The following is a 25,964-nucleotide window of genomic DNA, read 5'->3' as shown; positions in this document are numbered from 1 at the left end:
AGGCTTGACTAATCATCAGATTCGTCCTTTCTGAAAAGTTCAGCATTTCTGAACGATTTTAAGTTTGCTAATACTATCGTGAAAAATCCAGTCCAATAGCATGGAAAAATGGCCATACATTTCAGGGACTAGATTTTTACGTATGATACTAGTTGGATTAATCATTAGTACCTACATATGGTGAAAATGAGTAGGATGAAGATTGTAGCTACGATAAATAAATATTATTTTATTTCTTTATGTACAATGTAAAACTTTTTGATTTAACTATGTATTTGAGCACTAAAGTACGACATTTATGATATATAGAGTATAAGCTTCCAGATTGTCAAGTACTTTTATACCTATGTGTGCCGGCAGCCTCGCAGCTCGAGTATTACAAAGCAGTGTTTGCTCAGCGTAAACTTCGTTCGAGTATAATATTTAGTCGGTAAACACCTTTGATCAAAAGGTTGACGAATTCCTACAGCCATCGGATTTACATAATAATTTGATAATGCTCCTGCATTCTCTGTTAACTCTGTCCCGATTTGCAGCCGGTACGAAGTTGCAAATTGGATGAAATTTTTCACCCGTTGTTCAGACATATCACAGGTTTTTACTGTACAATAACGTATACACATGCATATACATTTGTATAAAAATTGATTGAGTATAATCATTTACGTGGAATATTTTTTTCTTCAGGACTGCGTCAGTGCGTCACGCTATTTCTGCCTCTCTTCTGAAGCAAATTCCCTGTAACAGCAAGGAGCCGATGTCTTTGCTTAAGATTTCTTGCACGGACATGTTCAGAGGCTACTTCTTTTGTATAATTTGCGGGGAACCAACCCTGCTCGCTATCTAATAGTTTTTCCCCGTGATTCCAACCATCCGCCATTTTTCGTAGGACGTTTATAACGTCTCCTGAAAAATAAAAATGAAACGTAATCGCTCGTAGATTTTGAAGTAGAAACATGTATATGCCAACATTGCAAGGTTGGTTAGCAACCAAGTTGACTTGAAGGAATATCGCGTAGAAATTAATTAATTATATTTCATAACCATATCCTTGTCGACATATCCGTTGACGATATGGCGTCAGAAGTGAATCAGCTGATCGATGTAGATAAATTTCATAAATATCAGAACGCAGAAACCATTATGCAAGCGATCGTACTTTCATTTTGTGACATTAAGTCGATGTGGATTAAAATACGCGCTAAAAATCTGTTTTTATTATTAAATAAGACCTAGTCAACGTATGTTTACCGCCATGCTTGACGGCGTCTTCGGAATTTAAGAATCCGAAGACTGCGTCCATTGCTAGGCGAACAATATTTACAAAAGTAGACAAATTTCTCTGAAAAAGTTCTAACATGAGCTAAAAAAATTTATATTCCTTTGAGAATAAAATTTAGGGGTGGATGTCAAAACTTAGAAGGATCAATATTTGGAATGGCCGATGTATCGAAATTTCGAACACGCGGAAATAAAATAACGAAAGATGAGTGTGTGTTACTGATTAGTAGTCGTTCCATCGATCTATCTAATCGAGATTTCGAACAATTCATCTTTCGTTAATTTATTTCCACATGTTTGAAATTTCGATATATTGGCCATTTCAAATATAGATCCTTCCAAGTTTTGACCCCCACCCTAATTCGGAGACAAATGTCTGTACATTACTTGCAAGACCTATATGATATCTTCTTTTCACTTTTTATACACAATCAATTTACCAGGGTGTAAAGCAAGCTCGTCCGGTTGCACAGGTGCATAAGAATACACTGCCATTACTTGAGGACAGTCCCAACTCTCGTACAGCGTTTCACCAATAAGACTAGATTTTGGTGGACTGATAACATCCATCCACCGCATAAGCTCTGTGTCACTCTCGCACGTCAAAACAAATTCCACTTCGCGTCCCATGTGATTTTCAAGCAACGTTAGTATCATTGCATGACGACCAGCCCACGGCGAATCTTCCGTAACTGATTCCATCGTCACTAAACTCCTCTTACATATGTCAATCACTGTATACGTTTCATCGTGAGAGCTAAACCAACAAAGAAAATAAGCATTAGTTAAACAGTCGGACAGCGCACAGGATTAACTGTATCCTTAAGAAGACTGGTCTATAATCTTCTTGGCTGTATCCACTTTGTATTATTGAATAGTAAATTTGGTTGGACTGTATTCTAATGCAATGATTGTCAATTTATGTTCACGTCAAACTGAAAAATCATTTTCACCGTCATTTATACCATTATTTTACTTTCAAATTCCAATCGCCTGAGCCAGTTATATCAAAGAATAATACAAGGGTACATTTACTAATTCCTCCGAAAATTTCACATTATTTTAGAGTGTAAAACTATAGATCAAATCAAGGCCCGAAACGGCAGTAAATTTTATAACTAATCGTTTTGAGGAAGTGGGATTAAGCATACCTGAATGTAATCAACTGGAATCAAGTTGTTTGATTATTCAATGAAGTGAAATGTTTGCCAGTTCTGATAAACTTCAAGTGGGTTAAGTCTAATCAGTATACTATTAAAAACATCGTTAGATTAATGACACACTTTTTTATTGAGATAATATCGACTCACCTTAATTTTGGCTTGGTGACCAAAAGGTAGTCCATCAGCAAGAAAAGGTGCAACGAAGTCTTAGTGAGCCTTTTTCCGAAAGTCAACTTGTAATCACCGTCTGTTTTAGGCGAGAGTTGAATGACTGGACCACTTCTAATTAAATATCTGTCCCTCAATGTTATTGGTGTTAACTTCGGCGAATACTCCAACTTTCTGAAATGAGGATAACAGCGTTGTTATATATTTAATAGTTCAACTTTGTATGACGAGTTTCCATGATTGCCGAAATTAGAAATATCATTTAGCACACTTAATTAAAACGTGTTCAACATGATTTTGCGTACCGTGCTAATGCTTCCATTTCAACTTGTCTTCCAGCAGCTCTCGCCCCTTCATTGCACTCTGTTACCACCCTGCTCAAGCTGGCTAAAACATTTTCCCACAAAGTGCGCTCAGGGTGGTCAGATCCGAGTTTAGTCAAAACTGCGTCAGCTAACAAAGGCAGTCTAAGATATGGAAAAATGAGGGTAGTTAATTGTTGTCTTTCAATCATGAATACTTTTATACCGGTTACGTCGATTACTGTAATCAATACCTTGTAACTCTTTGCATGGGCAGCATAAGGAAGGAATGTAGCGATAAACTCTGACAGGCGGGATGTGTTTCGATACGAAATAGAATCTCTAGAAATTTGGAACCCTTTCTCCCCCTGTAAGTAAGATGTAATATTACAAATAACTATATCGATCAGAGCTTGGTATTTATTTGGCCTCATAATCGGAATCAACTTACCTCAGCTCTTTCAGAGTTGTATCAATGGTGACTTGGTTGGAGCAGTATTGCACATAGACATTGCAGGACCTTTTTGCATGTTTAAATAAGACATCTGGTAAACCATACATCATTGGATCATCCATCCAAACATTTTCTAAATCAGCCAATAACCTTTCGGAAGCTTTTCGGATGCCAGGAACTCCGCCGAAAAGTTTCTCTTTTTCCAACGGGGACAAGATTCCTGAATTCAATTCTGCGTTCTTGACAAATTCTTCTTCAAGAACGCGCAGTGAACTCAAATACGAAGCTTCCGAAGTAAGGATCTCAAATTTGGCTTCTTGTAGTTTCCGCTCTTCGGCAGTAAGTTTTTCTGTGATTAAACATTGCGATTCATTACACGGGCTGTTAAGTGTTGAAATATCATAATTAGCTTTATTTAGTTGTAGTAGTGGAACTCACGATGAAGACCGTTATTCACAACTTGAGGCGTTTGACACCATAGGGTTCTGTGACCGGGCTTTGCGAGGTCAGTCGTAGCTTGTGTTGGAATCAGACCTTCGACCTGCGAAGAAGACAAAGATGAAAACTGATCGATCGCTTCCGGAGTGAAGTTCGAGAGGAACTATGTCTCATCAAAAATGAAATTTAAATACGATTTACCTCTTCATAGCCGTCGGAGTCAGATTCGAAGGCAACTCTGGCAGCGGCAGCAGCGTAAAATTGATAGAGAGGTTCTTCGGCGAGAAGACTACATCGGTCTGTAATTTGAGATAAATAAAAACACATCAACGTTTAAGAATAACTTACAAATTTGAAAGCTCGGGTCGATTATTACACACCTGCATTACTGTTCTGGGACTGTACAGAGTCGTCGTCTTGCCAACTCTTCGATTCACCACTCGACCAATTTCCATTGCTATAAATTTTCTCCTTATCATTGGCATAAGTTACGCTAAAGTTATTCTCATTGTTGTCCAAGTAGAAGGTTGACAGTCCCATTACACTCTTGCGAAAATGTTTCTTGAAGCTGAAGTACTTTTTGTGATCGGCAGTATTGGTACCGACTTGGTTCCCTGCACTTGGATCCTTGGGGATGGTTTCACTGTAGATGGTTTCATGCTCGCCCGCGCTTTTCTTGCGTATCCTGCCCAAGCTCCCTTTAGTGAGGCTCCAAGTACGGCGCAACAACTTCATTCTTCTGCCCAAGGTTTGTGTAAGACTTGCCTCCCTTGGCGGCGGTGGCGTTGGCCGAGAAGGTGCTTCCAAGTAGACGTCATCTTTATCCGGAGACAAGCCATTCCCTTCTGGATTTTCTTTTTCAGTTTCTGAGTCCGAACTAAAGTCATCGAGTTGCGACGAATAGAGTGACTCGTAGTTGCTGTTATCGGATCCTGAGTCTGATTGGAAAAAAATTACACGTAGAATTATCCGCTGAGAGAAGTAAAAACAACTTATCTGGATAATCACTTAACAAGGGATGTTAATTTATGAATGAAGAGTTATTGAATCGTGATGCTACGAAGAAAGCGGATCAAATAAGCACGAAAGAAAAATAGTACTCGTCTAAAAGTAGGAAGGAAAATCAGGTGATATTGACAAAAGCATTAGGACTAAGCAAATGTTACTTAAATTAATTACACAATTCACACTTCACTCTCGTATAATTGAATCGAATTTCGTTGAATATGTAATCGCAACGACATTCAGCCAAAATTCAATTGCAGTAGTGAAAATTGAAGAATTCGTACAGCTTCGACAATTCTTTAGTCTAGTATTCATAAAACGTTAGTATTCATCCTCTGTCTTCAATAGTTTACGATCTGAAATGTTGCCTACAATATATTCAGATATAGGTACGTTTAGAAATATTCGAATGGATAGAAAATTGACTTGTTGTTAGATCGAATCAAAAGTTTTCATCTTGGTATCGTGGTCAGGGATTGCAAGTGGAAAGTAAGCATAATGGATACAGTGTCCTAGGCCACTGATCGTGAAGCAACATCATGGATATTTTCAAACGCCTATGCAGGTTTGGGTATCGCATCCTAGTTCTTTGCATGTTGTAAACTACGTCACGGAACGGTGGATATATTCTACTGAAGGTAGCTATAACGATTATGCGGCAATGAATATGCTGAAAAGCAAAGGATCTTATAATATTCAGATTGTGAGACGATAGAGATGGGCGACAGCTTTACATATATGCAAATTGTAAACTTGACAGAACCGTTTTTCTCTGTGCGCATATTTTCTTTAAGTGAAAAAAGAATTGAATATCCGTTTTAGAGGATTTGGAAACCATGGCAACAATCAACTCGAGAGCAATTTTTGTAGTCGCAAATTCTGGCGAACAGAGGCGAAATTCACAAGGCACAAAGACCCAAATAACATTTTTAAATCGACTGTCCCGGGTCTTTTGAACAATTTTTGAGCCTTGGTGCTTCGTGGAAAACAGCTATCACCCCCACAAAAAATTCTTTAAAGATGCTATTCAACAGGTATATAAATACTCGATCTTTAAAATTTTTAGTAAATTAATTTTAGTAAGTATTATATAATTTTAGTAGTAGTAGTAAAAAAAGTAAATCAATTTTAAGCAAGGCTAAAACAGCCTTTACAATTCTTTGCGCTTGTTTTCTCAATTCCAAATCGTAAGCCTCTAATCGGTGGACTAAGTAAATTACATATTATGCATTAAGAGGCAGTTACGTTCACAGATTGTTAAGTTACACTTAACAGCGTTGACTATAATAAAATACTAATGACATCCAGTCGAAGACGTCACATTTAAATTGTACCCGGTATCTGAGATATCCGGAAAGAATTACAATGTTACGCCGTATTACATTAATGTCCATGCGTGAATAAAGCGAGACCTCAGAACAAGGTCCATTAACGGATGCCAATGATAATTAAGCGAATCGTCACGTGACTTGTGCATCATCGGATACCAGTTTAATTGAAAGCAAGATCGTAGTTTGAAAAGCGATGAGAATGAACGATCGTGGTATCTATTAAATTAAATCAGGAAGTGTAGGACCTTCGTTAACGTAACAGGACAACTCTTGCACCTCTCTTAGTTCGTCTCTAACAGGAACCAAAAGTCTCAACTGAACTAGGCCACACTCGAATTGTTGATCCTTCAAAATGCCATCATCGCAATCCGAATTAGCGAGGATGAATTTTCTCTCTTGGGAACCAAGCAGCAATACCGATCCGGTACCAAGGCTGACAGCGACTTGAAACGAATCTCAAGGTTAACCCACGGCATGATCTCACCACACCTCAGACTACATCGCGTTGATGCAGGTATATACATACATATACACGGTATATATAGAGTAGTATCCGCAAGTAGAAGTTCGATTTTCTCCAAGGAGGAACTTACCCTGAGTATTCGGCCTCCGAGACAATGTTCGTAAGCTTTCCCTCATTACGAAATTATCAACTCATCACGCACAACGTTTGAATTTCTTTCCATTGAATTTGACAGCCAGCCTTGTCCCAGTCTTGCGTCGCGCTAGCCTCCAGAGAACGCGACTTGAATACCTTACTGTATAAGTTGAATGTTAAAACCTCAGGACCGGCACCGCGCACGTTTAGAGCTTCGAGGCTCAGAATCGACTGAGAACGCGATATCGCGCGCTTTCACTTGGTCTCTCTACTCAAGTCATATACGAACACTATAACGCGATTCGTGTTATACGTATTCGTAACAGCACTTGCGTTTCTTTGCAACATTGCTTTTTCTTGCACCGGAATTTTTTTAAACATTTTTCTTCGCGTCAGTACTTGCCCAGTGGATTCTGTAATGTGAAGTATAGATGCCTACAACTGAATATTAGTAAAAGACTAGTGCAAGGGTACCACATAAAGGTACACCACACACCAATACACGAACGTACGTGAATGTTATACTATAACATCATGATAGTTTAATAATTTTTGTGCAATTCCCCTGACTCAATTTACATAACTTGACACTCGAATGATTATCAGGTAAATCGGTTACCTTGCTAACGCTATAGATCTTTGAGGTAAAAACTCTGTTTAGAACACGTTGTGTGGTATAATAAGGTGCAACAATTTGCACATAAGTGTGATTCCGCCGTTTGAGAAACGATCATAATCAGAATGAAGAAAGTGTTAAAAAGCGATTTAAGTTTTAATTTCTACTAAATAAATTTCACTCTTTATGGTTGTAGTTCTGGTCTAACGTGTTTGTGTGTGTGTGTGTGTGTGTGTGTGTGTGTGTGTGTGTGTGTGTGTGTGTGTGTGTGTGTGTGTGTGTGTGTGTGTGTGTGTGTGTGTGTGTGTGTGTGTTCAAGTGTGTGTTAGTTGTTCATTTCTATTACGTATGTATACTTGGAGTATGCTCACGTAGTATACTGCACATATGAAGAAAAAAAGTATGGCATAAGGTTGCGCTGAAGCATAATAATTCCATTGTGCAGGCAAAATTGAATTGCTTTCGCTGACTATAACATCATGGGAATGCGAGACGTTCCATCCCACGCAGCTTGAAGCTAACCGGATTAAAAACCAGATGAGGCTTCCAGAAGTATGCAAACTTGAGAATATCAAAGGTATACAGTATATATGTAAATTTTAGTGAAACTGGCTTTTATTTTTGTCACGATCAGTTCGTTGCACCGACAATAAGTACATGTGTGGAGCGATTGAAAGTTGTACACATCTTTCTAATACGAGAGACTTTTCTTTTCATGAAAAATTCATCTAGTTACTTGAAACATTATAAATTTTCAGAAATGTATAATCCTCCTATTAATAATATCAGATCAAACCTCTTTCGAGATGAACAAGTGACCATCACAAAAAATAAGTTTGTCCAGCATTGTTGGAGACAGCGTTAAATATTTGTCAAAAATTTCCTCGCATCAATTTTCGTGATATTCACGAACGTACAAGATTAAAAACATATTTGAAAAATAATTCACCTCTTTTACCTTGCACACATGCAGTATCAAAGTCATGAATTATACCTGTGTCGGATACATGAACATGTGTAATTAATTTCTAGATACAGGCCTGAAGCTGAAGGTAATTTTAGGAGAACGTGACTCTTTTTGCTTCCTGCTGATCTATAAGGTAAGGATTTCTAATAACGGCTAAATACGCATGCGCGATATATCCGGTGAGCCGAAATGGGCCTGAAGATACAGTTTTCTACGCTTACCGACTCGTTCAAATAGATCGTGATCTGAATCCAGTCGGTAATTGCAGCAAACTACAATTACTGGTTATTGTTGTTATTATTACTTCAAAAAATTAATTTCAAACGCTTCGTTGTTTAATCCAGTGTAATCGGTAATCGATTTTTTACTCCAAATTTTATAGCCGCTATAATTTACTCGCTGTATACACAATAAAGTTATAAAAATTCATCAACTCAAGCCGAATCACGTAAATTTGATACACAGAAAATTTTCATATCGATTTGATACTTTCGGCTTCGGCCTTCCCGACATTTTGAAAATACCGTTTGCAACAACGTACGCGTAACAATCCAATCCGCATTGTGCATTAATAAGTACGAGCAGGATATTGATGGAAAGTTGATTGTGAAGATCGTGGTCATCGTGATTATCGTGATCGTTAGGTGGTCATGGTCACGCGTAACACGTACAAACTTTTACTTGGTACATGTAGCGCGTGACTCTTGCGTCGATGATTCAACACATCTATAATATTACTTTATGCTTGGCTGTGTTTCAGGCTACGATATGTGCACCCATACCACCATCGTCAGCAGAGTGAGTTTGTCACGGCGAGAGGCAAACATCATCGCTAATCAGTTGGGCGAAATATGTAGAACCGAAAGTATGGTATTTACACATGGCGTATGGACTCACAGTTGCTTCAACACATGATTCACACCAGAGTTTCTATTCTCATACGAACGAAAAATACTCTCGTGAATTATACAATCGAACCACCAATGAAGAATCGATTTTCTGATGTCAACGATTTATGTATGCGGATGCATAGTGTTGGAGAAATGCTGTGTGATGCAAACATCTTATGAATAATTAATTTTTTTGTGCAAAAGGTGACGATTTATCTGATGTCTGTAATTGAAACCTGTAATATTTAAGCCTATGTTCAACGGCATGCCTTAGTATTTAATTCATTCGTTTAGTTATATAAGCACGAATTGTATAATGATCAAATTAATATCTAGGATTGAACGATAGATGTAAAACAGGCATGATTTCAGCGTTCTACCATAAATGTGACAAATTCCAGATTTATTTTAAATAAAGCGCTCATGCATCTTGAGTACCTTGAAACCTAATTTATTTTGGGTTACTAATAGAATAATGTTCTGCGAAAGTATTTTTCTGTACTCTATGTAAAAGCATAGCATTTCATGTAACATTAGTATGTCCTAAGCTCATCACGATTGAACGGTTCTGTCTGGCATTTGGTTCTTACAATTGCACTGTAACATGCGGACTCCTTTTCTTTCGCACTTATGAACGTCCATCCGCTGTTACAATATGATCAGAATTAGGCCTGAATACATTGTATAGAAATAAGAATTCACCCTCTGGGTAATAATCATGTCTGCTAATCAGAGTACCCAGTAAAGTATTAAGCTAATGAGTACTTCTTCTTGCGCGAGGAATGAGTTAAGAAATTGGCATGGAATCGAACATAAGTGATGAAACAATTGAGTTAATCGTTTGAGCTTGAACATTCAACGTCATCCAAAAATTGGCTAATAGTTTTGTCAGAGGTGTCAACGCAGTTCCATTTTGATATTTGTTTCGACGTTATTCAATTTTGTGTAGAGTTCTCGATCTTGAGGTAGAAATAAAAGTCTGAAATTAATGTGAATGTACTTCAAGAAACAACACAAAATCGGTGGACATTATGTTACAATCCGTATCGTTGATGAAAAAATGACAAACAATGACAAAGTTTATGTTATAGCTCTCACATCCTAATATAAAGCGATCCAGAGTTCGATTGATTTAAGATGCAGAACTCAGTTGACAGAACGTCTACGAATTCTTATCTGGTTCTTTCGCAGAAATTATTAGATAATTAAAAGAAACACTATATTTATGCTATACACTGAAACCAAAATACTTGTACTACGATTAAGGAATATTAAATAAACTGAAACTGAAACTTTAAACCTGTGAGTTGTTGATTTATCTGTATCACCTCTTTAGAAATAAGGTATATATTTTATTCTTTTCGGTCGACACTTTTGATTCGTGGCTCGCTCGGCAAGCGATCACCAGCCCTCTCAAGCAAGCAGGCATGCCCTCAATCACACAGCGTCGACATCACATGCAGTCAATCAATGTGTCCCTGTTTTTAGAAGAGCTCCTCGGTTCTCCTGTGCTCCTGATACCAGGAGTCATTTTCGCTGAAATTCCTCCGATTTGCTAAGTTCTAAGAGAAAATGGCGGAAAAATTTTGAGATCTCATGCCCTCTCAAGCAATCATGCATGCCTTCAGTCACACAGCGTCAACATCATATGCAGTCAATCAATGTGTCCCTGGTTTTGGAAGAGCTCCTCGGTTTTTCTGCGCTCCTGATACTCGGAGCATGCATGCCTTCAGTCATACAGAGTCGACATCACATGCAGTCAATCAATCAATCAATGTGTCCCTGTTTTTAGAAGAGCTCCTCGGTTCTCCTGTGCTCCTGATACCAGGAGTCATTTTCGCTGAAATTTCTCCGATTCTCTTAGGTCTAACAGAAAATGGCGGCAAAATTAGCGATCACATGCACTCTCAATCAAGCAGGCATGCCTTCAGTCATACAGCGTCGACATCACATGCAGTCGATCAATCAATCAATGGGTCCCTGTTTTTAGAAGAGCTCCTCGGTTCTCATGTGCTCCTGATACCAGGAGTCATTTTCGCTGAAATTTCTCCGATTTGCTTAGTTCTAATAGAGAGTGGCGCGAAAATTTGAAATCTCGTGCCCTCTCAAGCAAGCAGGCATGCTTTCAGTCACACAGCGTGGACATCACATGCAGTCAATCAATGCGTCCCTGTTTTTAGAAGAGCTCCTCGGTTTTTCTGCGCTCCTGATACTCGGAGCATGCATGCCTTCAGTCATACAGCGTCGACATCACATGCAGTCAATCAATCAATCAATGTGTCCCTGTTTTTAGAAGAGCTCCTCGGTTCTCCTGTGCTCCTGATACCAGGAGTCATTTTCGCTGAAATTTCTCCGATTTGCTTAGTTCTAATAGAGAGTGGCGCGAAAATTTGAAATCTCGTGCCCTCTCAAGTAAGCAGGCATGCCTTCAGTCACACAGCGTGGACATCACATGCAGTCAATCAATGTGTCCCTGTTTTTAGAAGAGCTCCTCGGTTTTTCTGCGCTCCTGATACTCGGAGCATGCATGCCTTCAGTCATACAGAGTCGACATCACATGCAGTCAATCAATCAATCAATGTGTCCCTGTTTTTAGAAGAGCTCCTCGATTCTCCTGTGCTCCTGATACCAGGAGTCATTTTCGCTAAAATTTCTCCGATTCTCTTAGGTCTAACAGAAAATGGCGGCAAAATTAGCGATCACATGCACTCTCAATCAAGCAGGCATGCCTTCAGTCATACAGCGTCGACATCACATGCAGTCAATCAATCAATCAATGTGTCCCTGTTTTTAGAAGAGCTCCTCGGTTCTCCTGTGCTCCTGATACCAGGAGTCATTTTCGCTGAAATTCCTTCGATTCGCTTAGTTCTAAGAGAAAATGGCGGGAAAATTTTGAGATCTCATGCCCTCTCAAGTAAGCAGGCATGCCTTCAGTCACACAGCGTGGACATCATATGCAGTCAATCAATGTGTCCCTCTTTTTAGAAGAGCTCCTCGGTTTTTCTGCGCTCCTGATACTCGGAGCATGCATGCCTTCAGTCATACAGCGTTGACATCACATGCAGTCAATCAATGTGTCCCTGTTTTTAGAAGAGCTCCTCGGTTCTCCTGTGCTCCTGATACCAGGAGTCATTTTCGCTGAAATTTCTCCGATTCTCTTAGGTCTAACAGAAAATGGCGGGAAAATTTTGAGATCTCATGCCCTCTCAAGCAAGCATGCATGCCTTCAGTCATACAGCGTCGACATCACATGCAGTCAATCAATCAATCAATGTGTCCCTGTTTTTAGAAGAGCTCCTCGGTTCTCCTGTGCTCCTGATACCAGGAGTCATTTTCGCTGAAATTTCTCCGATTTGCTTAGTTCTAATAGAGAGTGGCGCGAAAATTTGAAATCTCGTGCCCTCTCAAGCAAGCAGGCATGCCTTCAGTCACACAGCGTGGACATCACATGCAGTCAATCAATGTATCCCTGTTTTTCGAAGAGCTCCTCGGTTTTTCTGCGCTCCTGATACTCGGAGCATGCATGCCTTCAGTCATACAGAGTCAACATCACATGCAGTCAATCAATCAATCAATGTGTCCCTGTTTTTAGAAGAGCTCCTCGGTTCTCCTGTGCTCCTGATACCAGGAGTCATTTTCGCTGAAATTCCTTCGATTCGCTTAGTTCTAAGAGAAAATGGCGGGAAAATTTTGAGATCTCATGCCCTCTCAAGTAAGCAGGCATGCCTTCAGTCACACAGCGTGGACATCATATGCAGTCAATCAATGTGGCCCTCTTTTTAGAAGAGCTCCTCGCTTTTTCTGCGCTCCTGATACTCGGAGCATGCATGCCTTCAGTCATACAGAGTCAACATCACATGCAGTCAATCAATCAATCAATGTGTCCCTGTTTTTAGAAGAGCTCCTCGGTTCTCCTGTGCTCCTGATACCAGGAGTCATTTTCGCTGAAATTTCTCCGATTTGCTTAGTTCTAATAGAGAGTGGCGCGAAAATTTGAAATCTCGTACCCTCTCAAGTAAGCAGGCATGCCTTCAGTCACACAGCGTGGACATCACATGCAGTCAATCAATCAATCAATGTGTCCCTGTTTTTAGAAGAGCTCCTCGGTTCTCCTGTGCTCCTGATACCAGGAGTCATTTTCGCTGAAATTCCTTCGATTCGCTTAGTTCTAAGAGAAAATGGCGGGAAAATTTTGAGATCTCATGCCCTCTCAAGCAAGCATGCATGCCTTCAGTCATACAGCGTCGACATCACATGCAGTCAATCAATCAATCAATGTGTCCCTGTTTTTAGAAGAGCTCCTCGGTTCTCCTGTGCTCCTGATACCAGGAGTCATTTTCGCTGAAATTTCTCCGATTTGCTTAGTTCTAATAGAGAGTGGCGCGAAAATTTGAAATCTCGTGCCCTCTCAAGCAAGCAGGCATGCCTTCAGTCACACAGCGTGGACATCACATGCAGTCAATCAATGTGTCCCTGTTTTTAGAAGAGCTCCTCGGTTTTTCTGCGCTCCTGATACTCGGAGCATGCATGCCTTCAGTCATACAGCGTCGACATCACATGCAGTCAATCAATCAATCAATGTGTCCCTGTTTTTAGAAGAGCTCCTCGGTTCTCCTGTGCTCCTGATACCAGGAGTCATTTTCGCTGAAATTTTTCCGATTTGCTTAGTTCTAATAGAGAGTGGCGCGAAAATTCGAAATCTCGTGCCCTCTCAAGCAAGCATGCATGCCTTCAGTCATACAGCGTCGACATCACATGCAGTCAATCAATCAATCAATGTGTCCCTGTTTTTAGAAGAGCTCCTCGGTTCTCCTGTGCTCCTGATACCAGGAGTCATTTTCGCTGAAATTTCTCCGATTTGCTTAGTTCTAATAGAGAGTGGCGCGAAAATTTGAAATCTCGTGCCCTCTCAAGCAAGCAGGCATGCCTTCAGTCACACAGCGTGGACATCACATGCAGTCAATCAATGTGTCCCTGTTTTTAGAAGAGCTCCTCGGTTTTTCTGCGCTCCTGATACTCGGAGCATGCATGCCTTCAGTCATACAGAGTCGACATCACATGCAGTCAATCAATCAATCAATGTGTCCCTGTTTTTAGAAGAGCTCCTCGGTTCTCCTGTGCTCCTGATACCAGGAGTCATTTTCGCTGAAATTCCTTCGATTCGCTTAGTTCTAAGAGAAAATGGCGGGAAAATTTTGAGATCTCATGCTCTCTCAAGCAAGCATGCATGCCTTCAGTCATACAGCGTCGACATCACATGCAGTCAATCAATCAATCAATGTGTCCCTGTTTTTAGAAGAGCTCCTTGGTTCTCCTGTGCTCCTGATACCAGGAGTCATTTTCGCTGAAATTTCTCCGATTTGCTTAGTTCTAAGAGAGAGTGGCGCGAAAATTTGAGATCTCGTGCCCTCTCAAGCAAGCAGGCATGCCCTCAATCACACAGCGTCGACATCACATGCAGTCAATCCATGTGTCCCTGTTTTCAGAAGAGCTCCTCGGTTCTCCTGTGCTCCTAATACCAGGAGACATTTTTGCTGAAATTTCTCCGATTTGCTTAGTTCTAAGATAGAGTGGCGCGAAAATTAGCGAACACATGCCCTCCTAATCAAGCAGGCATGCCTTCAGTCACACAGCGTCGACATCATTTAGTCGACTTCCTCGGCTCAGTTGTTCTCTTGATACTAGGAGCAGTTTCACGCTGAAATATCTGTGATTCGCTCATTCCCAACTGGAAGTAGCCTGACACCAGTAGTATCATTTAAAATCGACATAATATAGACTAAAAATTCAACGGGGTTAGCCTTGCTCATATCCTGATCTCCGGAACAAACAAGTTTCCGTTTCAGAATCGATTCATGTGACTCTGTCTCAACGAATTTGACCCTGAGCGATGCAGACAAGACATGAAAATGAGTGTAGGACCAACTGCGGAGGAAATACGAAGAAAACACACAGAAATTTGTATAATTATTTATTACAATCCAGGTTACATAAAACAATACAATGTTGTACATATTGCAACCTACGCAGGTGCGTGGCACCTGTGCTTAGTACGTAACTTAATATATACTTACAAACTACATCAAATACTATCTCATACATCACTTCTCAGATGCTGCAGGTAATATCTACAGCACTTCTTCACCCAGATATAATAGTCAGCTTTCTTATGCAATGATCAATCATTTTTTCATCATTTTTCCAATTCACTTAAATATTTTTTGGTAACTTGTTCACGTACTACACACTGACACCCGAACACTTGTACTAGCATCAAGACGCAATAAATATACTAAAAATCAACCGAACGAAACTTCGTAGCTATGAAGTCGTTGTATTCCTTTCCCATCTTTTCAACAAGCTGGTGCAAATTTCATAACTTTCGGCCGTTTTTTTTTAATTCGTTACTCGCAGCGTATTCGAATTGCGCCCAATCAATTTCCCTCGCAAAATTACGTCGATACCGTGGATCAACATATTGATTCCAGCATTTTTCAATAACGTCACATTTTCACAAAAATTCCAAAGAGTCTTAATATCCGAGCTACTTTGAATCGAAATTCACCATCGTTCAACTTTTCAGTTCAAAAGACTTACACTGTTTAATGCGCGATAGAAAGACATAGCGCATTTCCAGGCGTGATACAATAATACGTACGCACGTACCAATCGATGAGTCACGTGCCAATAATTACTGTACAATCTACGGCCAATGGTTAGAATTAATTGGCGGCGCGGCTTGTTGTCAGAATAACTATGCTTATAAAGTTACTCTGAAATTGTTTTCAATTAATTTCCACAGACATTGTATGATGCAACGCATCAGAATAGATCGATGTATCAGACGCAAGCAGGTACGTCAATTGCATGTAATATCATTCAGACATATAGTTATAAATATATCGAAATGGAAAAAAAAGTATCGGTACCTTTGGTTTCAAGCATACAAATCATTTCGCTTTATTTGTTATGTTGTTGTTTTAGAACAGTTTGGTTAATTTTGTCCAACCAATTAAAAATTCATTTACGGTATCCAAATTCTCCGAAAGTATGCCATTAGCAAGTCTGCATATACAGTAACTCTGTAGTGATAATTTTGTTTAAAAATATATGGATAGCAGATGTAACAGAAGTGTGATAAAGTATGATAACATAACCAGGGAAATCAAGTGAAACATCGGAGATAGGATGAAGGAACAAAAAGATGTTATACATTGTGTGAATAATTATCCAGACTTGATAGATACATCTACGCACATGCACCCTCGCCATTAATAGTTTGCAGTATACAGAAAATAGATTAGATTAAGATTCGAATAGATGTCTATAATAGTAGAGAATAGTACAAGAGTAGAGTTAAGCTTTATTATGTTATGTATATACGTCATTACACATTTTACATGTATGCATATCTGATAATATGGAGATGAAACATTGAACAAGTCACATAGCTGAACACAGATAAGAAGCGATTAGAGACGTGTATAGCATAGAACGAAGAAGATTAGAGGAAATTATAATTTATAAGTCATAATCTGTTTGATTTATATCCTTGACTGACGTGTAAATATATATGTATATCTACCTGTTGCATTCAATTGATGCATCTAGAAAATTTGTTCATTTCGGACTTTAGAATATGTAAAATTAATGATAAAAATTCAAGTATGGTGTTAAGGAGCCAACCATGAGAATAATTTATTACATTAATTACAAAACTGTATTACTCTAATTACACTCAAAATAATTTTAGTGGAAATTCACCTCTGAAGTTCCATAAAATAGAAATGAATTTTTTTTTTTTTTTATATATATATATATATAAGTTAAAATTAACGCAGAAACAAGGATTTTTCATTAAAATTTAACCGGTATGCGGTGTTAAATTTTGACTAATTATGTGTTATCGACATACAGTTCCCTGAAGCACATTCACAAGTGTTATTATTCCTTTATAACGAATGAACAACATATTTTTAAACAAAATGCGATTGTAAACTAGTATACCCCGTTCGCGAGAATACCCGAAAGTTAATAAATGGATAAGTATAGGTATACATATTATACATATTCTCGGTGTTGTTGTTGCGTACGAAAGTCGAGAAGGTATAATAACAACGGAGATAATTGCGTAGCAGGAATATATCGCCGTGATGTGAATAACTAATGCGTGAATTAGAAGACGATTGGTGAGGGAACGAACTGTATCTACTTACCGACCGAGGTGTGGTCGCAGGTATTCTGGGCCGAAGATCGTGCTGAATTTCTTCGCGACGCTTTGGACCGCTGTCTTCTTACTTTGTGGGACCAAGTCAGTCCCAACTTTTTCTTACAAGGTGTCAACTGGATGTCTTCTCCTCCCTTCGTGCTTAAATATGAAATCAAAAAACAATTATTCCTATAACAGATGCAGCGATTTAAACAAGAGAATTAATACTAAACCATTCGAATTTAGATTTATTATCCTGAGAAGTATGAGGATCTGTGAACCTTTCAACTTTTTCTTTAACTTCTCTTTAAACTTTCCCACATTCGAAAATACTTGAAACGATATTGCGGTGAAACTGTATTCAGAATGTTATTATATCCAAATAGTTGATACAGAAATTATTTTTATACCCGAAACTTTCAATTCGAAGAAGTGATCGCGTGATAAAATACTTGACGAGTTCGAAGAAGTTGCAGTTTATGGATATAGATTTTGAAGTGAATCACAATGTTTTGAATTGATTTTACACGTTATTGACCTTTTGAGAATTGGACACCGATATTACAAAAGATAGTAGCAAGTTAATCCTTACTTCTATCACACTATAGATATTTATGTAATAAACATTATTTTTATTTCTATCAACTATCGTAATGTCGTGTTAAAATTCGAAATTGAAGGACAATTTTTGTTTCACTTCACCCTAAAATCACAGATATCTCAAAATACAAATGGAGGCATACTGCTAATCGAGTTTTTAGAGACCGTAATTTCCACCGATTCGGGTGAAAGAAGTGCCACTAATGGTTGTTGAAGTTTTTTATACCATCAACACAGGCCTAAATTTACCTCGTTCCATTTCGTTGAGGCAACGGAAGAGGAAGTGGCGGCGGCAATGTTTCATCCAAATCTTCCCACTCGGATTCATCTCTGGTAGAATTCAAGCCCGATAGAGAACCAGCGTATAAACTGTTGACGCGTTCCTGATGAGGAAGATCAACATCATCGTAGACGTCACGATCACAGGAGAGGTCTTCGAGACTTGAGTATTCGTTGTTAATGGACAAGTAAGGGTTTTCACTATTAGCTTTATCGTTTTGCTGCAACAATGCTTCTCTGGTGAGTTGTCCCTTCGTAGAAACCATCATCGAGTCCCCAATTTTCGGTGAGAAACGATCAGCGTCAGGATGTGGAACCGTAAGACAATCACTATGAACAGCTCTTGCGCCACCCGGCGACATGTTTTCTCCTATCGATGCATAACTTGGTGGCATCACATCGTCGTAAACGTCTTCCTCGTTTCCTTCTAATACGATCACTTTTTCCACAAGCGTTGGTCCCACGTCGTCGTAATCGTACTTCTATGGAAGATGGAAATAAAATGATCGTTACTCATTGTCAGACTCAAATGCCCAGTCGGATAAATTTTTCATATAGATTGTCAATTTGACAAGAGAGGGTGTTCTAATTACCTGGAACGAGTAATGTCAAGAAATTCAACCACGTCCTAACCACCAAAACCTACTCCAAATAAATAATCTAAAATATCTATCGCAAGCTTTTTCTGGATAAAAAATTGTCCCATTCTTATTTTCGAATAACACCAAGAGATTCCACCATCTCTGAAAATCAAAACCTTCCTCAAAGTATTACAATAAACTACGTGGAACATTTTTTCTGGTTAAGCAGGTTATCGTTCTAATTTTCAAGTAAAAGAATAATATTGTTGCACAAGATTCTTTACACAACAACAGTGTATTACGCGTATTTTCACGAAATACGAAATTGAGGTTAGTCACGTGACGTCAGATTTATTCGCGACAGCGCATGCGCAGAAATTAAAAGTAGTCTTTTCTGCACTCCACTCTATCGTCATAGAAACGGTTACTTTACGCATAAGAAAACGCGTAAAATATGCTAGCGTTGTATAAAAACCGTTTGCAAATGCATAGACATCATAAGCAACCGCTATCAATAACCGAGGAGTATTATTTCGGGTAAAAATGTCGATAGTATGAAATCGAAACCTCTTGAAATTAGATTATAAAATGTGACTTACTTCGGCGGATTCTCTGGACGGTCCCACGTGGTCATATTCGTCGTATTCTTCGTATTCCTCGTACTCATCGTCTGGATTGGAATCAACCGAGGTTTGTCTTTCCTCGAATGATAATTTGTTCGACTCGTAAGATATTCGCTGGCCAGTTGTTCCGTTAACTGGATTGGCGAGGGATTTTGAAATTTTCATCTGCTGACTGCTCCACAGAAAACTTGAATTCGGCGTTGGTCTTGACGGGACGTCAGCCATGAGTTCATAAATTTTCTCCTCGGCCTCGTTTCCGCCCGTTTTCACCACAGTTGCAGTTACATTGCCCAGCTGCTCGGGTACTTTCTCCCTTTCGGATTCTTGGCGTTCGGCCACCTTGCCATACGTGCATTGCAACCTTCTAAGGGGTTCCGTTTTTCCCGTCGCCGCCGCATCGCTTTTCATTTGATCAAAGAAAGCGGTCTTAGATTTAACGTTTTTTCTGCTCAGATCGGCGGGGCTCATCGGCACGTATTTATGGCTACTCGCCTTAATTTCATTCTTCAGCTCTCCCCCGTTCGTCAGGTTTCTACTGCACCAGTTTTTCGTCATCGACTGGATTCTGTTCTGCTCATCAGCGTTCAAACAGGCCGGTAAAGTCAAGGAAATTCGATTCTGATTCACCACCGACCCACCATTCGATCTGTTCTTCTCCACTATCAATTTCGGATTCGTCACCGAGGCGATATGGACGAAATCCTTTGGTTCGGATATTTTAACATTCCTCAATTCTTCCCGAGACAGGCTTTTCAGCTTCGAAGATTTCAAGCCTGTTCTATTATTCGGTAATTTTCCAGCTACTTCTGAAACGGTTGAACCTGTTTTCTTCGGCACCTTTTCCAAAGAATTTTCTTTCCTTTCAGCTCTTTCGGACACATTAAGTGGGTTACTTTCGGGCAATTTGATTGTAGAATAACCAGTTTCCATCAGCTCGTTAGCCTCGTTTGAGAAAGTAAATAAATGGGAACTGTTATTAATTAATCCTGCAGGCAACAGGAAGTTCGAACGTTTTTCATCGTCGTTTCGTAACTTTCCCAAAGATTGCGACTCGGATTCGTGATTCGCGAATCCGGATTCCCTGTTCGTTTGTTTCCGCGATTCAGTCTTACTTCTTTTACGAATATGGCTATTAAGTTTCTCCGACTTGTTTGAATTGCTGCTGAGTTCCGGGCTCGGTGACGTGATCACCTCAGGCTCCAGAAGCTCGTTCAGCAGTTCCGGAACTGTTTTCGACACATTTTTATGATATGGCACTTTAGAGGTATTCCCGTTTTTTGACAGCAAGCTTTGCCTGTTACCGCCGCTTTCCTTCGGAGTGTTTTCAAATTTACCGGTCACTACGTTTACCTTATGTCGCTGCTTCCAGTGTAAACTTGACCCGGATCGAACCTGCGCAAATGTGAAATCTCAATTTTAAAACTTGTCTCAATACCACGCATATTAATATCGCGGGTCTGCATAAAAAAAAATTTTTTTTCAGCTGCATGGAATGTTTTTATGTTTAAATTTAATTATAATGTTTCCAAGTGTACTGAATCCAAAAATGACTTTCATTTCCCTCCACCACGTAGATCGACATGCGATTTGAAATGCATGAGAAATGAAGTGACATATATAAAGTATCGCTGATATACGAGTTTTAACTACAGTAGCCACCGGATGATTCATGTATCCACAAAACAAGCTCTTCGCCTTTAATGCGAATTTTCCGGTTCGAACGTCACTTTTTCCCTAACCGAATCGAAAATAAAATAACATTCGGAAGTCACAGTTTTCTCTGTGACTAACATTTTCTCCCCATTTAAAGTATATATAATGTTATGTAATGTTTGCGAAGCAGTCCTGCTGGACGAATATTATTTTGTGATTGTCTGTACTGAATAAACAATTTCTTTCCGACTAGTGAATAAATTTTATGATCGCATTTCTTTCAATTTCAGTAACATTTCCAGAACTTTCATCTTTCCCTGATCTATTTATAATTATTTGTATTCACTGTAACTGATCGCGAAGAATTTCTCCGTTAAATGGCACGATATTAATTTATTTTGTATTGTTTTAGGGTCAAACTATATTACAGAGCATCAAATATTCACAAATAAAATATTGCAAGTACGCTAAGCTTCTTGACCTGACAAAGGCTATTTTATCTACCATTAAGAATTTCGCTATTCTTATTTATATTTTTGGCAATATAAAACCGGTATAATTATAAATTCATGCAAAGAGTGTCGTCCGAAAATTCGAACACCTGAAAAGATATTCAAATAACTTTTCAGACGTGATTATAATAATACATGAGATGTCGAAGTGTGGGATAGCTAAATTTTTCGCGGTGTGATTTTTTGGTCGTTTACCTTTTCTCCTTTAACTCCAGAGGTCAACCGAATTCAGACCCGCTCGTTACGTACAAGTATAATTATTGTGCGACGAAGTAGACGTGCGTAAATACGTTGAAATTAAAAATACGCGTCTCCTCGACTCAGGTGTATTAATTAATTTTTTTGTTTTTTTTCTTTTTCAAGAAACCACAAAGACTTGTGTGGGTGAAGAAACGACGAGCTTTCCAACTTCGGTGTAGAGCTGTATAATGTCATCTACGGAAATACACCTGTACGTACAATTATATATAGATATAGATAAGTGTCCGCTCGACTTATACAGTACACGATGTATCACGATCCACGTGCGCGAGAAAATCGCTTTCGATGTTTTACACGAGTACCTGCAGTATAACTTCCGATCTAAGCGTGAAGGATGATGATAATTTTCATTACACATATGGGTATGAATACTTATACACAATATTGCTTATACTGTATATTCACACACGATCCGCACTCGTGCTTCGAAATTGAAAACAACTCTTCTACAGGTACTGTATATGTATAAGGTATTCCGCCTGTGTTATATCCATGTATATGACATAAAAACTTGATATTCTCGTCAACTTTTCATTCCAATTATCATTCCACGCTAAATTTCAATTATGTTTAGAGGATAAGAAAGATTTTTTTTCACAGTCAGAATATACCACATGTAGATACGAGTACATTCAGGAAAATTTCATTTTTCACAGTAACTAGAAAAATTCAATAAAACAGGTATCGTTAAAAAAACTGTTTGAATATTGTTGGAATTACGAAAAACGAGGTACGCGTAAACATTTTGCGCTAATATCGGTCCTTTTTTGGTTATTGCAACGCAAAATCAGTTTGTGAGGTTTACTCTACTTTTTTAGTTAAACAAGGCTTTAACGTCAATTTATTCTTGCACGAGCATTAAATATTCGCAACAGTTGCAAGAAAATATGGCAAGAGTGATCGTAATAAGAAAGAATAGTAACGGATACTAGACTTTCCGGTAACAGCTAGAAAACTAATTTTCATTTTATACCTAGAACTATATTTTTCGATTCTGGTAAAAAATGAAAATAGTTAAAGACTGAGCCGTAACCGGAACTAAAAATTTCTCTCATTGTCAGTGTATACATATATATGATTGAGTATATAGTAAGAAAAATTTCTAATCGTGGTTACTGTACAGTCCTTGACTATTTTTTTATTTTTTACCATTATCGAAAAATCTGCAGTTATGGGCACTAAAAGATAATTACTTTTCTAGCCGTAATTAAAAAATCCGATACATGTTACTAATTTCTTTGATCGTGTATATTTTCTTCTACAACTATTGCGACAACTTGTTGTTAGTGTTACAATAAATTGATGTTAGGGGGGTTATTGCCCTGGAATGAATGTAGTAAACTAAATAACCAGATTCAACACATAACCAGAAAATATGGTACAACCGACAACTGTAATAATTATCCCACTAAGTGTGCAGCTTGCTTGTATCAAATCTTCTTACACTTCGAACAATATTTATAATAATCTCCATTCCTTTGTCATTGTATTTATAAAGTGTATTACTAGGTAAATTTTTATTTTTTTTTTAATATTATACAGTTATAGCTCAAGCAGCAGCACAAGAAATGAAAGCCGAATCGTTCTTAATATAGAAAAGAAATTTATCACCTAAGTAGTTTTACAACAGCGATGATCTATACTTCGGTAAACTTGATAATGACCTTAAATCATTGAACTACCATAAAACTACCATAAAAAAGAAACTATGAAATTAGCTTATTGGTATATGAAAATAATATAATATTTTTTATCACTTCTATAGGATACAGTGATCGGATATTTCTCATATTCAACATTGTATTATCTGGCTTAAAAACGAATAAATAAATACCGATTAAAAAACTAGAAATATGTTTTCTGTATGATTACGATTATTATGTTTCGAAATATTTTCTTTTACAACTTTTATTCTACTACTTTTTAAGAGTCATGTATCAGACCTACGAACAGGTAACTAAATTTACCTTTATATGGGTTTGCATTTTTATCCTTGTATTTGTATTTGAAAACTAAATCAATCTGATAAAATAAATAAATAAATAAATTTCTGAACCGCAATTGTAAGGATCTGTACCCGTTTCATCAAAAAAAACTCTTCCCATCACCTTATAAAAAAAAAAAAAAGAAAAAAAAAATGTAACTTTCCTCAGCTCGAAACGATATGGGACTCACTTTAAAACTTGGACGTCGAGACGACGTCTTCCCAGAATTAGCCACCTTTCTACCGGCGTCGGTTTTATCAGCTGTCTTAGCCGAGGCATTGCTATCATTGCTGTCAAGAGGCACCAATTGCAAAGGCAGCCTGGCTCTCTTCAAGGCCAAACAGTCTAGCGTAGCATAAACGATTTTATCCGCTGGTGCATCAGATTTTGTCGAGGAACTCTGCAGCTTCCTGTGAAGAAAGCTCCGATTTGCAGTCGGCGATCTATAACTCATTTCTCAGTCACTCTAGGCGCACATTCCACTGTCATATATTAGGTAAAATATACCGTTTATTATTCCTTCTCCCTTTTTCTTCACTATTGTTATTTACACTCATAAGTATATATATAGCGATGATATCGAGCCAGCTATAATCTAGCGGCTTGAAAATTCAACGTTTATCTTCTCGAATCATGTGTATTCGATGATCTTGAGAAAAACACGTGACACTGCGATCACCATTTCACGTACCTGACAGGTACTTTTGAATTTTCCTCAATTTTCAATTCCTCAGCTCGAACAAACTATGGAAGGTGTGTCACTTGTTGACTGTATATATTATGTGTATATATATATATATATACTGTCACGCTTAGGTATATATTAAATTCAGATAAGAATTATCCTCAAGCCAAACGGGCGTTATCACGCCTTTCAAAAAACGCCCGCAGCGAAGGGTGGAATTTCATTCGATCTATAATTCTTCGAAGGTGATGGATCAGTTCGATTTTACAAAAAAAAATTTTACCGCACTCTTTGGCACACTTTTAAAGAAAATTTGGAAAATATTTTCAGCGTCGAGCTCAATTTGATAATCAAAATCAATACGCGATTCGCACCCACGATAAATTATACGTACACAGTATCACTTTGATCATAACGATCACACGTCACGCGTGTTACAATGCCGATTATTATTATTATTATACACACACACGCGCACAACCACAAAGTAAACATGAAACTTTGAAAATCCACAAGTATTATGTTTGTAAGGTGAATTTCCCGCAAATTTTCCTTTATAATATCCGGTGCTGTGAATTCGTTACGGGGTAATGCGTATATTCTTAGAATACGCGGTAACGATTACTTCGAACGATAATCAAGAAAATTATTATTATTTACCGACCATTCGCCAATGTCGAAATCATATTATAAACCTTGTCACTGTACGATCGCTTCACGTTATAATATATATGAATGTAATAACCGTGCCTCGTAAAACGTTGCGTACACTGTGCAAGAATCCCACAAGTACAGTTAGCTGTATTTATATATACCTATATCCATGTATATATATATATACATATACATATACATATATAAGTACATATGTGAAAGAAAAATAGTGAAAAAGAATGCACAAAACTGAATTCAAAAAAGTATCGAGAGAACCAAAAACAAAAAAAAAACAAAAAAAAAATCGACGCGTCACACGTGTTCAAAATCTTTTAAAAAAAAAAAAAAAAACACTGCCGTTTGCTGTTATTTATTTATCAATCTTCATTCGAGATCATCCGCGATCTCGGTTGCTTTCGATATGATTTAGGTATTCGCGGAACGATGGTACGAGAGGAAAACGAAAAAAAATCGAAAAAAAAAAAAAAAGAAAAGAAAGGCGAGACGAAGTTGAAGCGACGAAAAGAAGAACGAAGAAACGGACCCGTGGGACAGAAGTGCGCGCGCGACTCGTATTTTGTTGTCTCAGCAATTTGTGCGCCTAGTCAGTGAAGCGGCTCGGGTGTCTCCGACTATTCACTCGGGAATCTTCGCCCTCGGAAAGTGGTGCGTCAGGGAACTGAAGAATTCCCGCATTCCAACGCAGGTG

General features: G+C 38.4%; 1 protein-coding gene across 1 annotated transcript; it reads right to left on the bottom strand.

Moving 5' to 3' along the window:
• Positions 1-209: 209 nt before the first annotated feature.
• On the bottom strand, positions 210-25,471 carry LOC107220363. The gene is made up of 13 exons (XM_046745325.1): positions 24,107-25,471; positions 19,482-20,897; positions 18,272-18,783; positions 17,430-17,581; positions 4,187-4,744; positions 4,008-4,105; positions 3,807-3,909; positions 3,366-3,717; positions 3,169-3,282; positions 2,918-3,079; positions 2,592-2,786; positions 1,722-2,038; positions 210-906 (listed from the first exon to the last, which is right to left on the bottom strand). Exons 1-13 carry the CDS (start codon positions 24,368-24,370, stop codon positions 695-697), a joined length of 4,455 nt encoding a protein of 1,484 aa, XP_046601281.1. The 5' UTR covers positions 24,371-25,471; the 3' UTR covers positions 210-694.
• Positions 25,472-25,964: the final 493 nt, after the last annotated feature.

The sequence above is a fragment of the Neodiprion lecontei genome, chromosome 7, assembly GCF_021901455.1.
Source record: "Neodiprion lecontei isolate iyNeoLeco1 chromosome 7, iyNeoLeco1.1, whole genome shotgun sequence".
NCBI lineage: Eukaryota > Metazoa > Arthropoda > Insecta > Hymenoptera > Diprionidae > Neodiprion > Neodiprion lecontei.
This window is presented reverse-complemented; position numbering and strand designations above follow the sequence as displayed.

Excerpts from the sequence above, each read along its gene's own strand:
- LOC107220363 (XM_046745325.1), bottom strand. The coding sequence starts at position 24,370 with ATGAGTTATAGATCGCCGACTGCAAATCGGAGCTTTCTTCACAGGAAG. Across the intron at positions 18,784-19,481 it reads CGTCCAGAGAATCCGCCGAA|AAGTACGATTACGACGACGT; the intron begins GTAAGTCACATT and ends CATCTTCCATAG. Across the intron at positions 2,039-2,591 it reads GTCACCAAGCCAAAATTAAG|CTCTCACGATGAAACGTATA; the intron begins GTGAGTCGATAT and ends TTGTTGGTTTAG.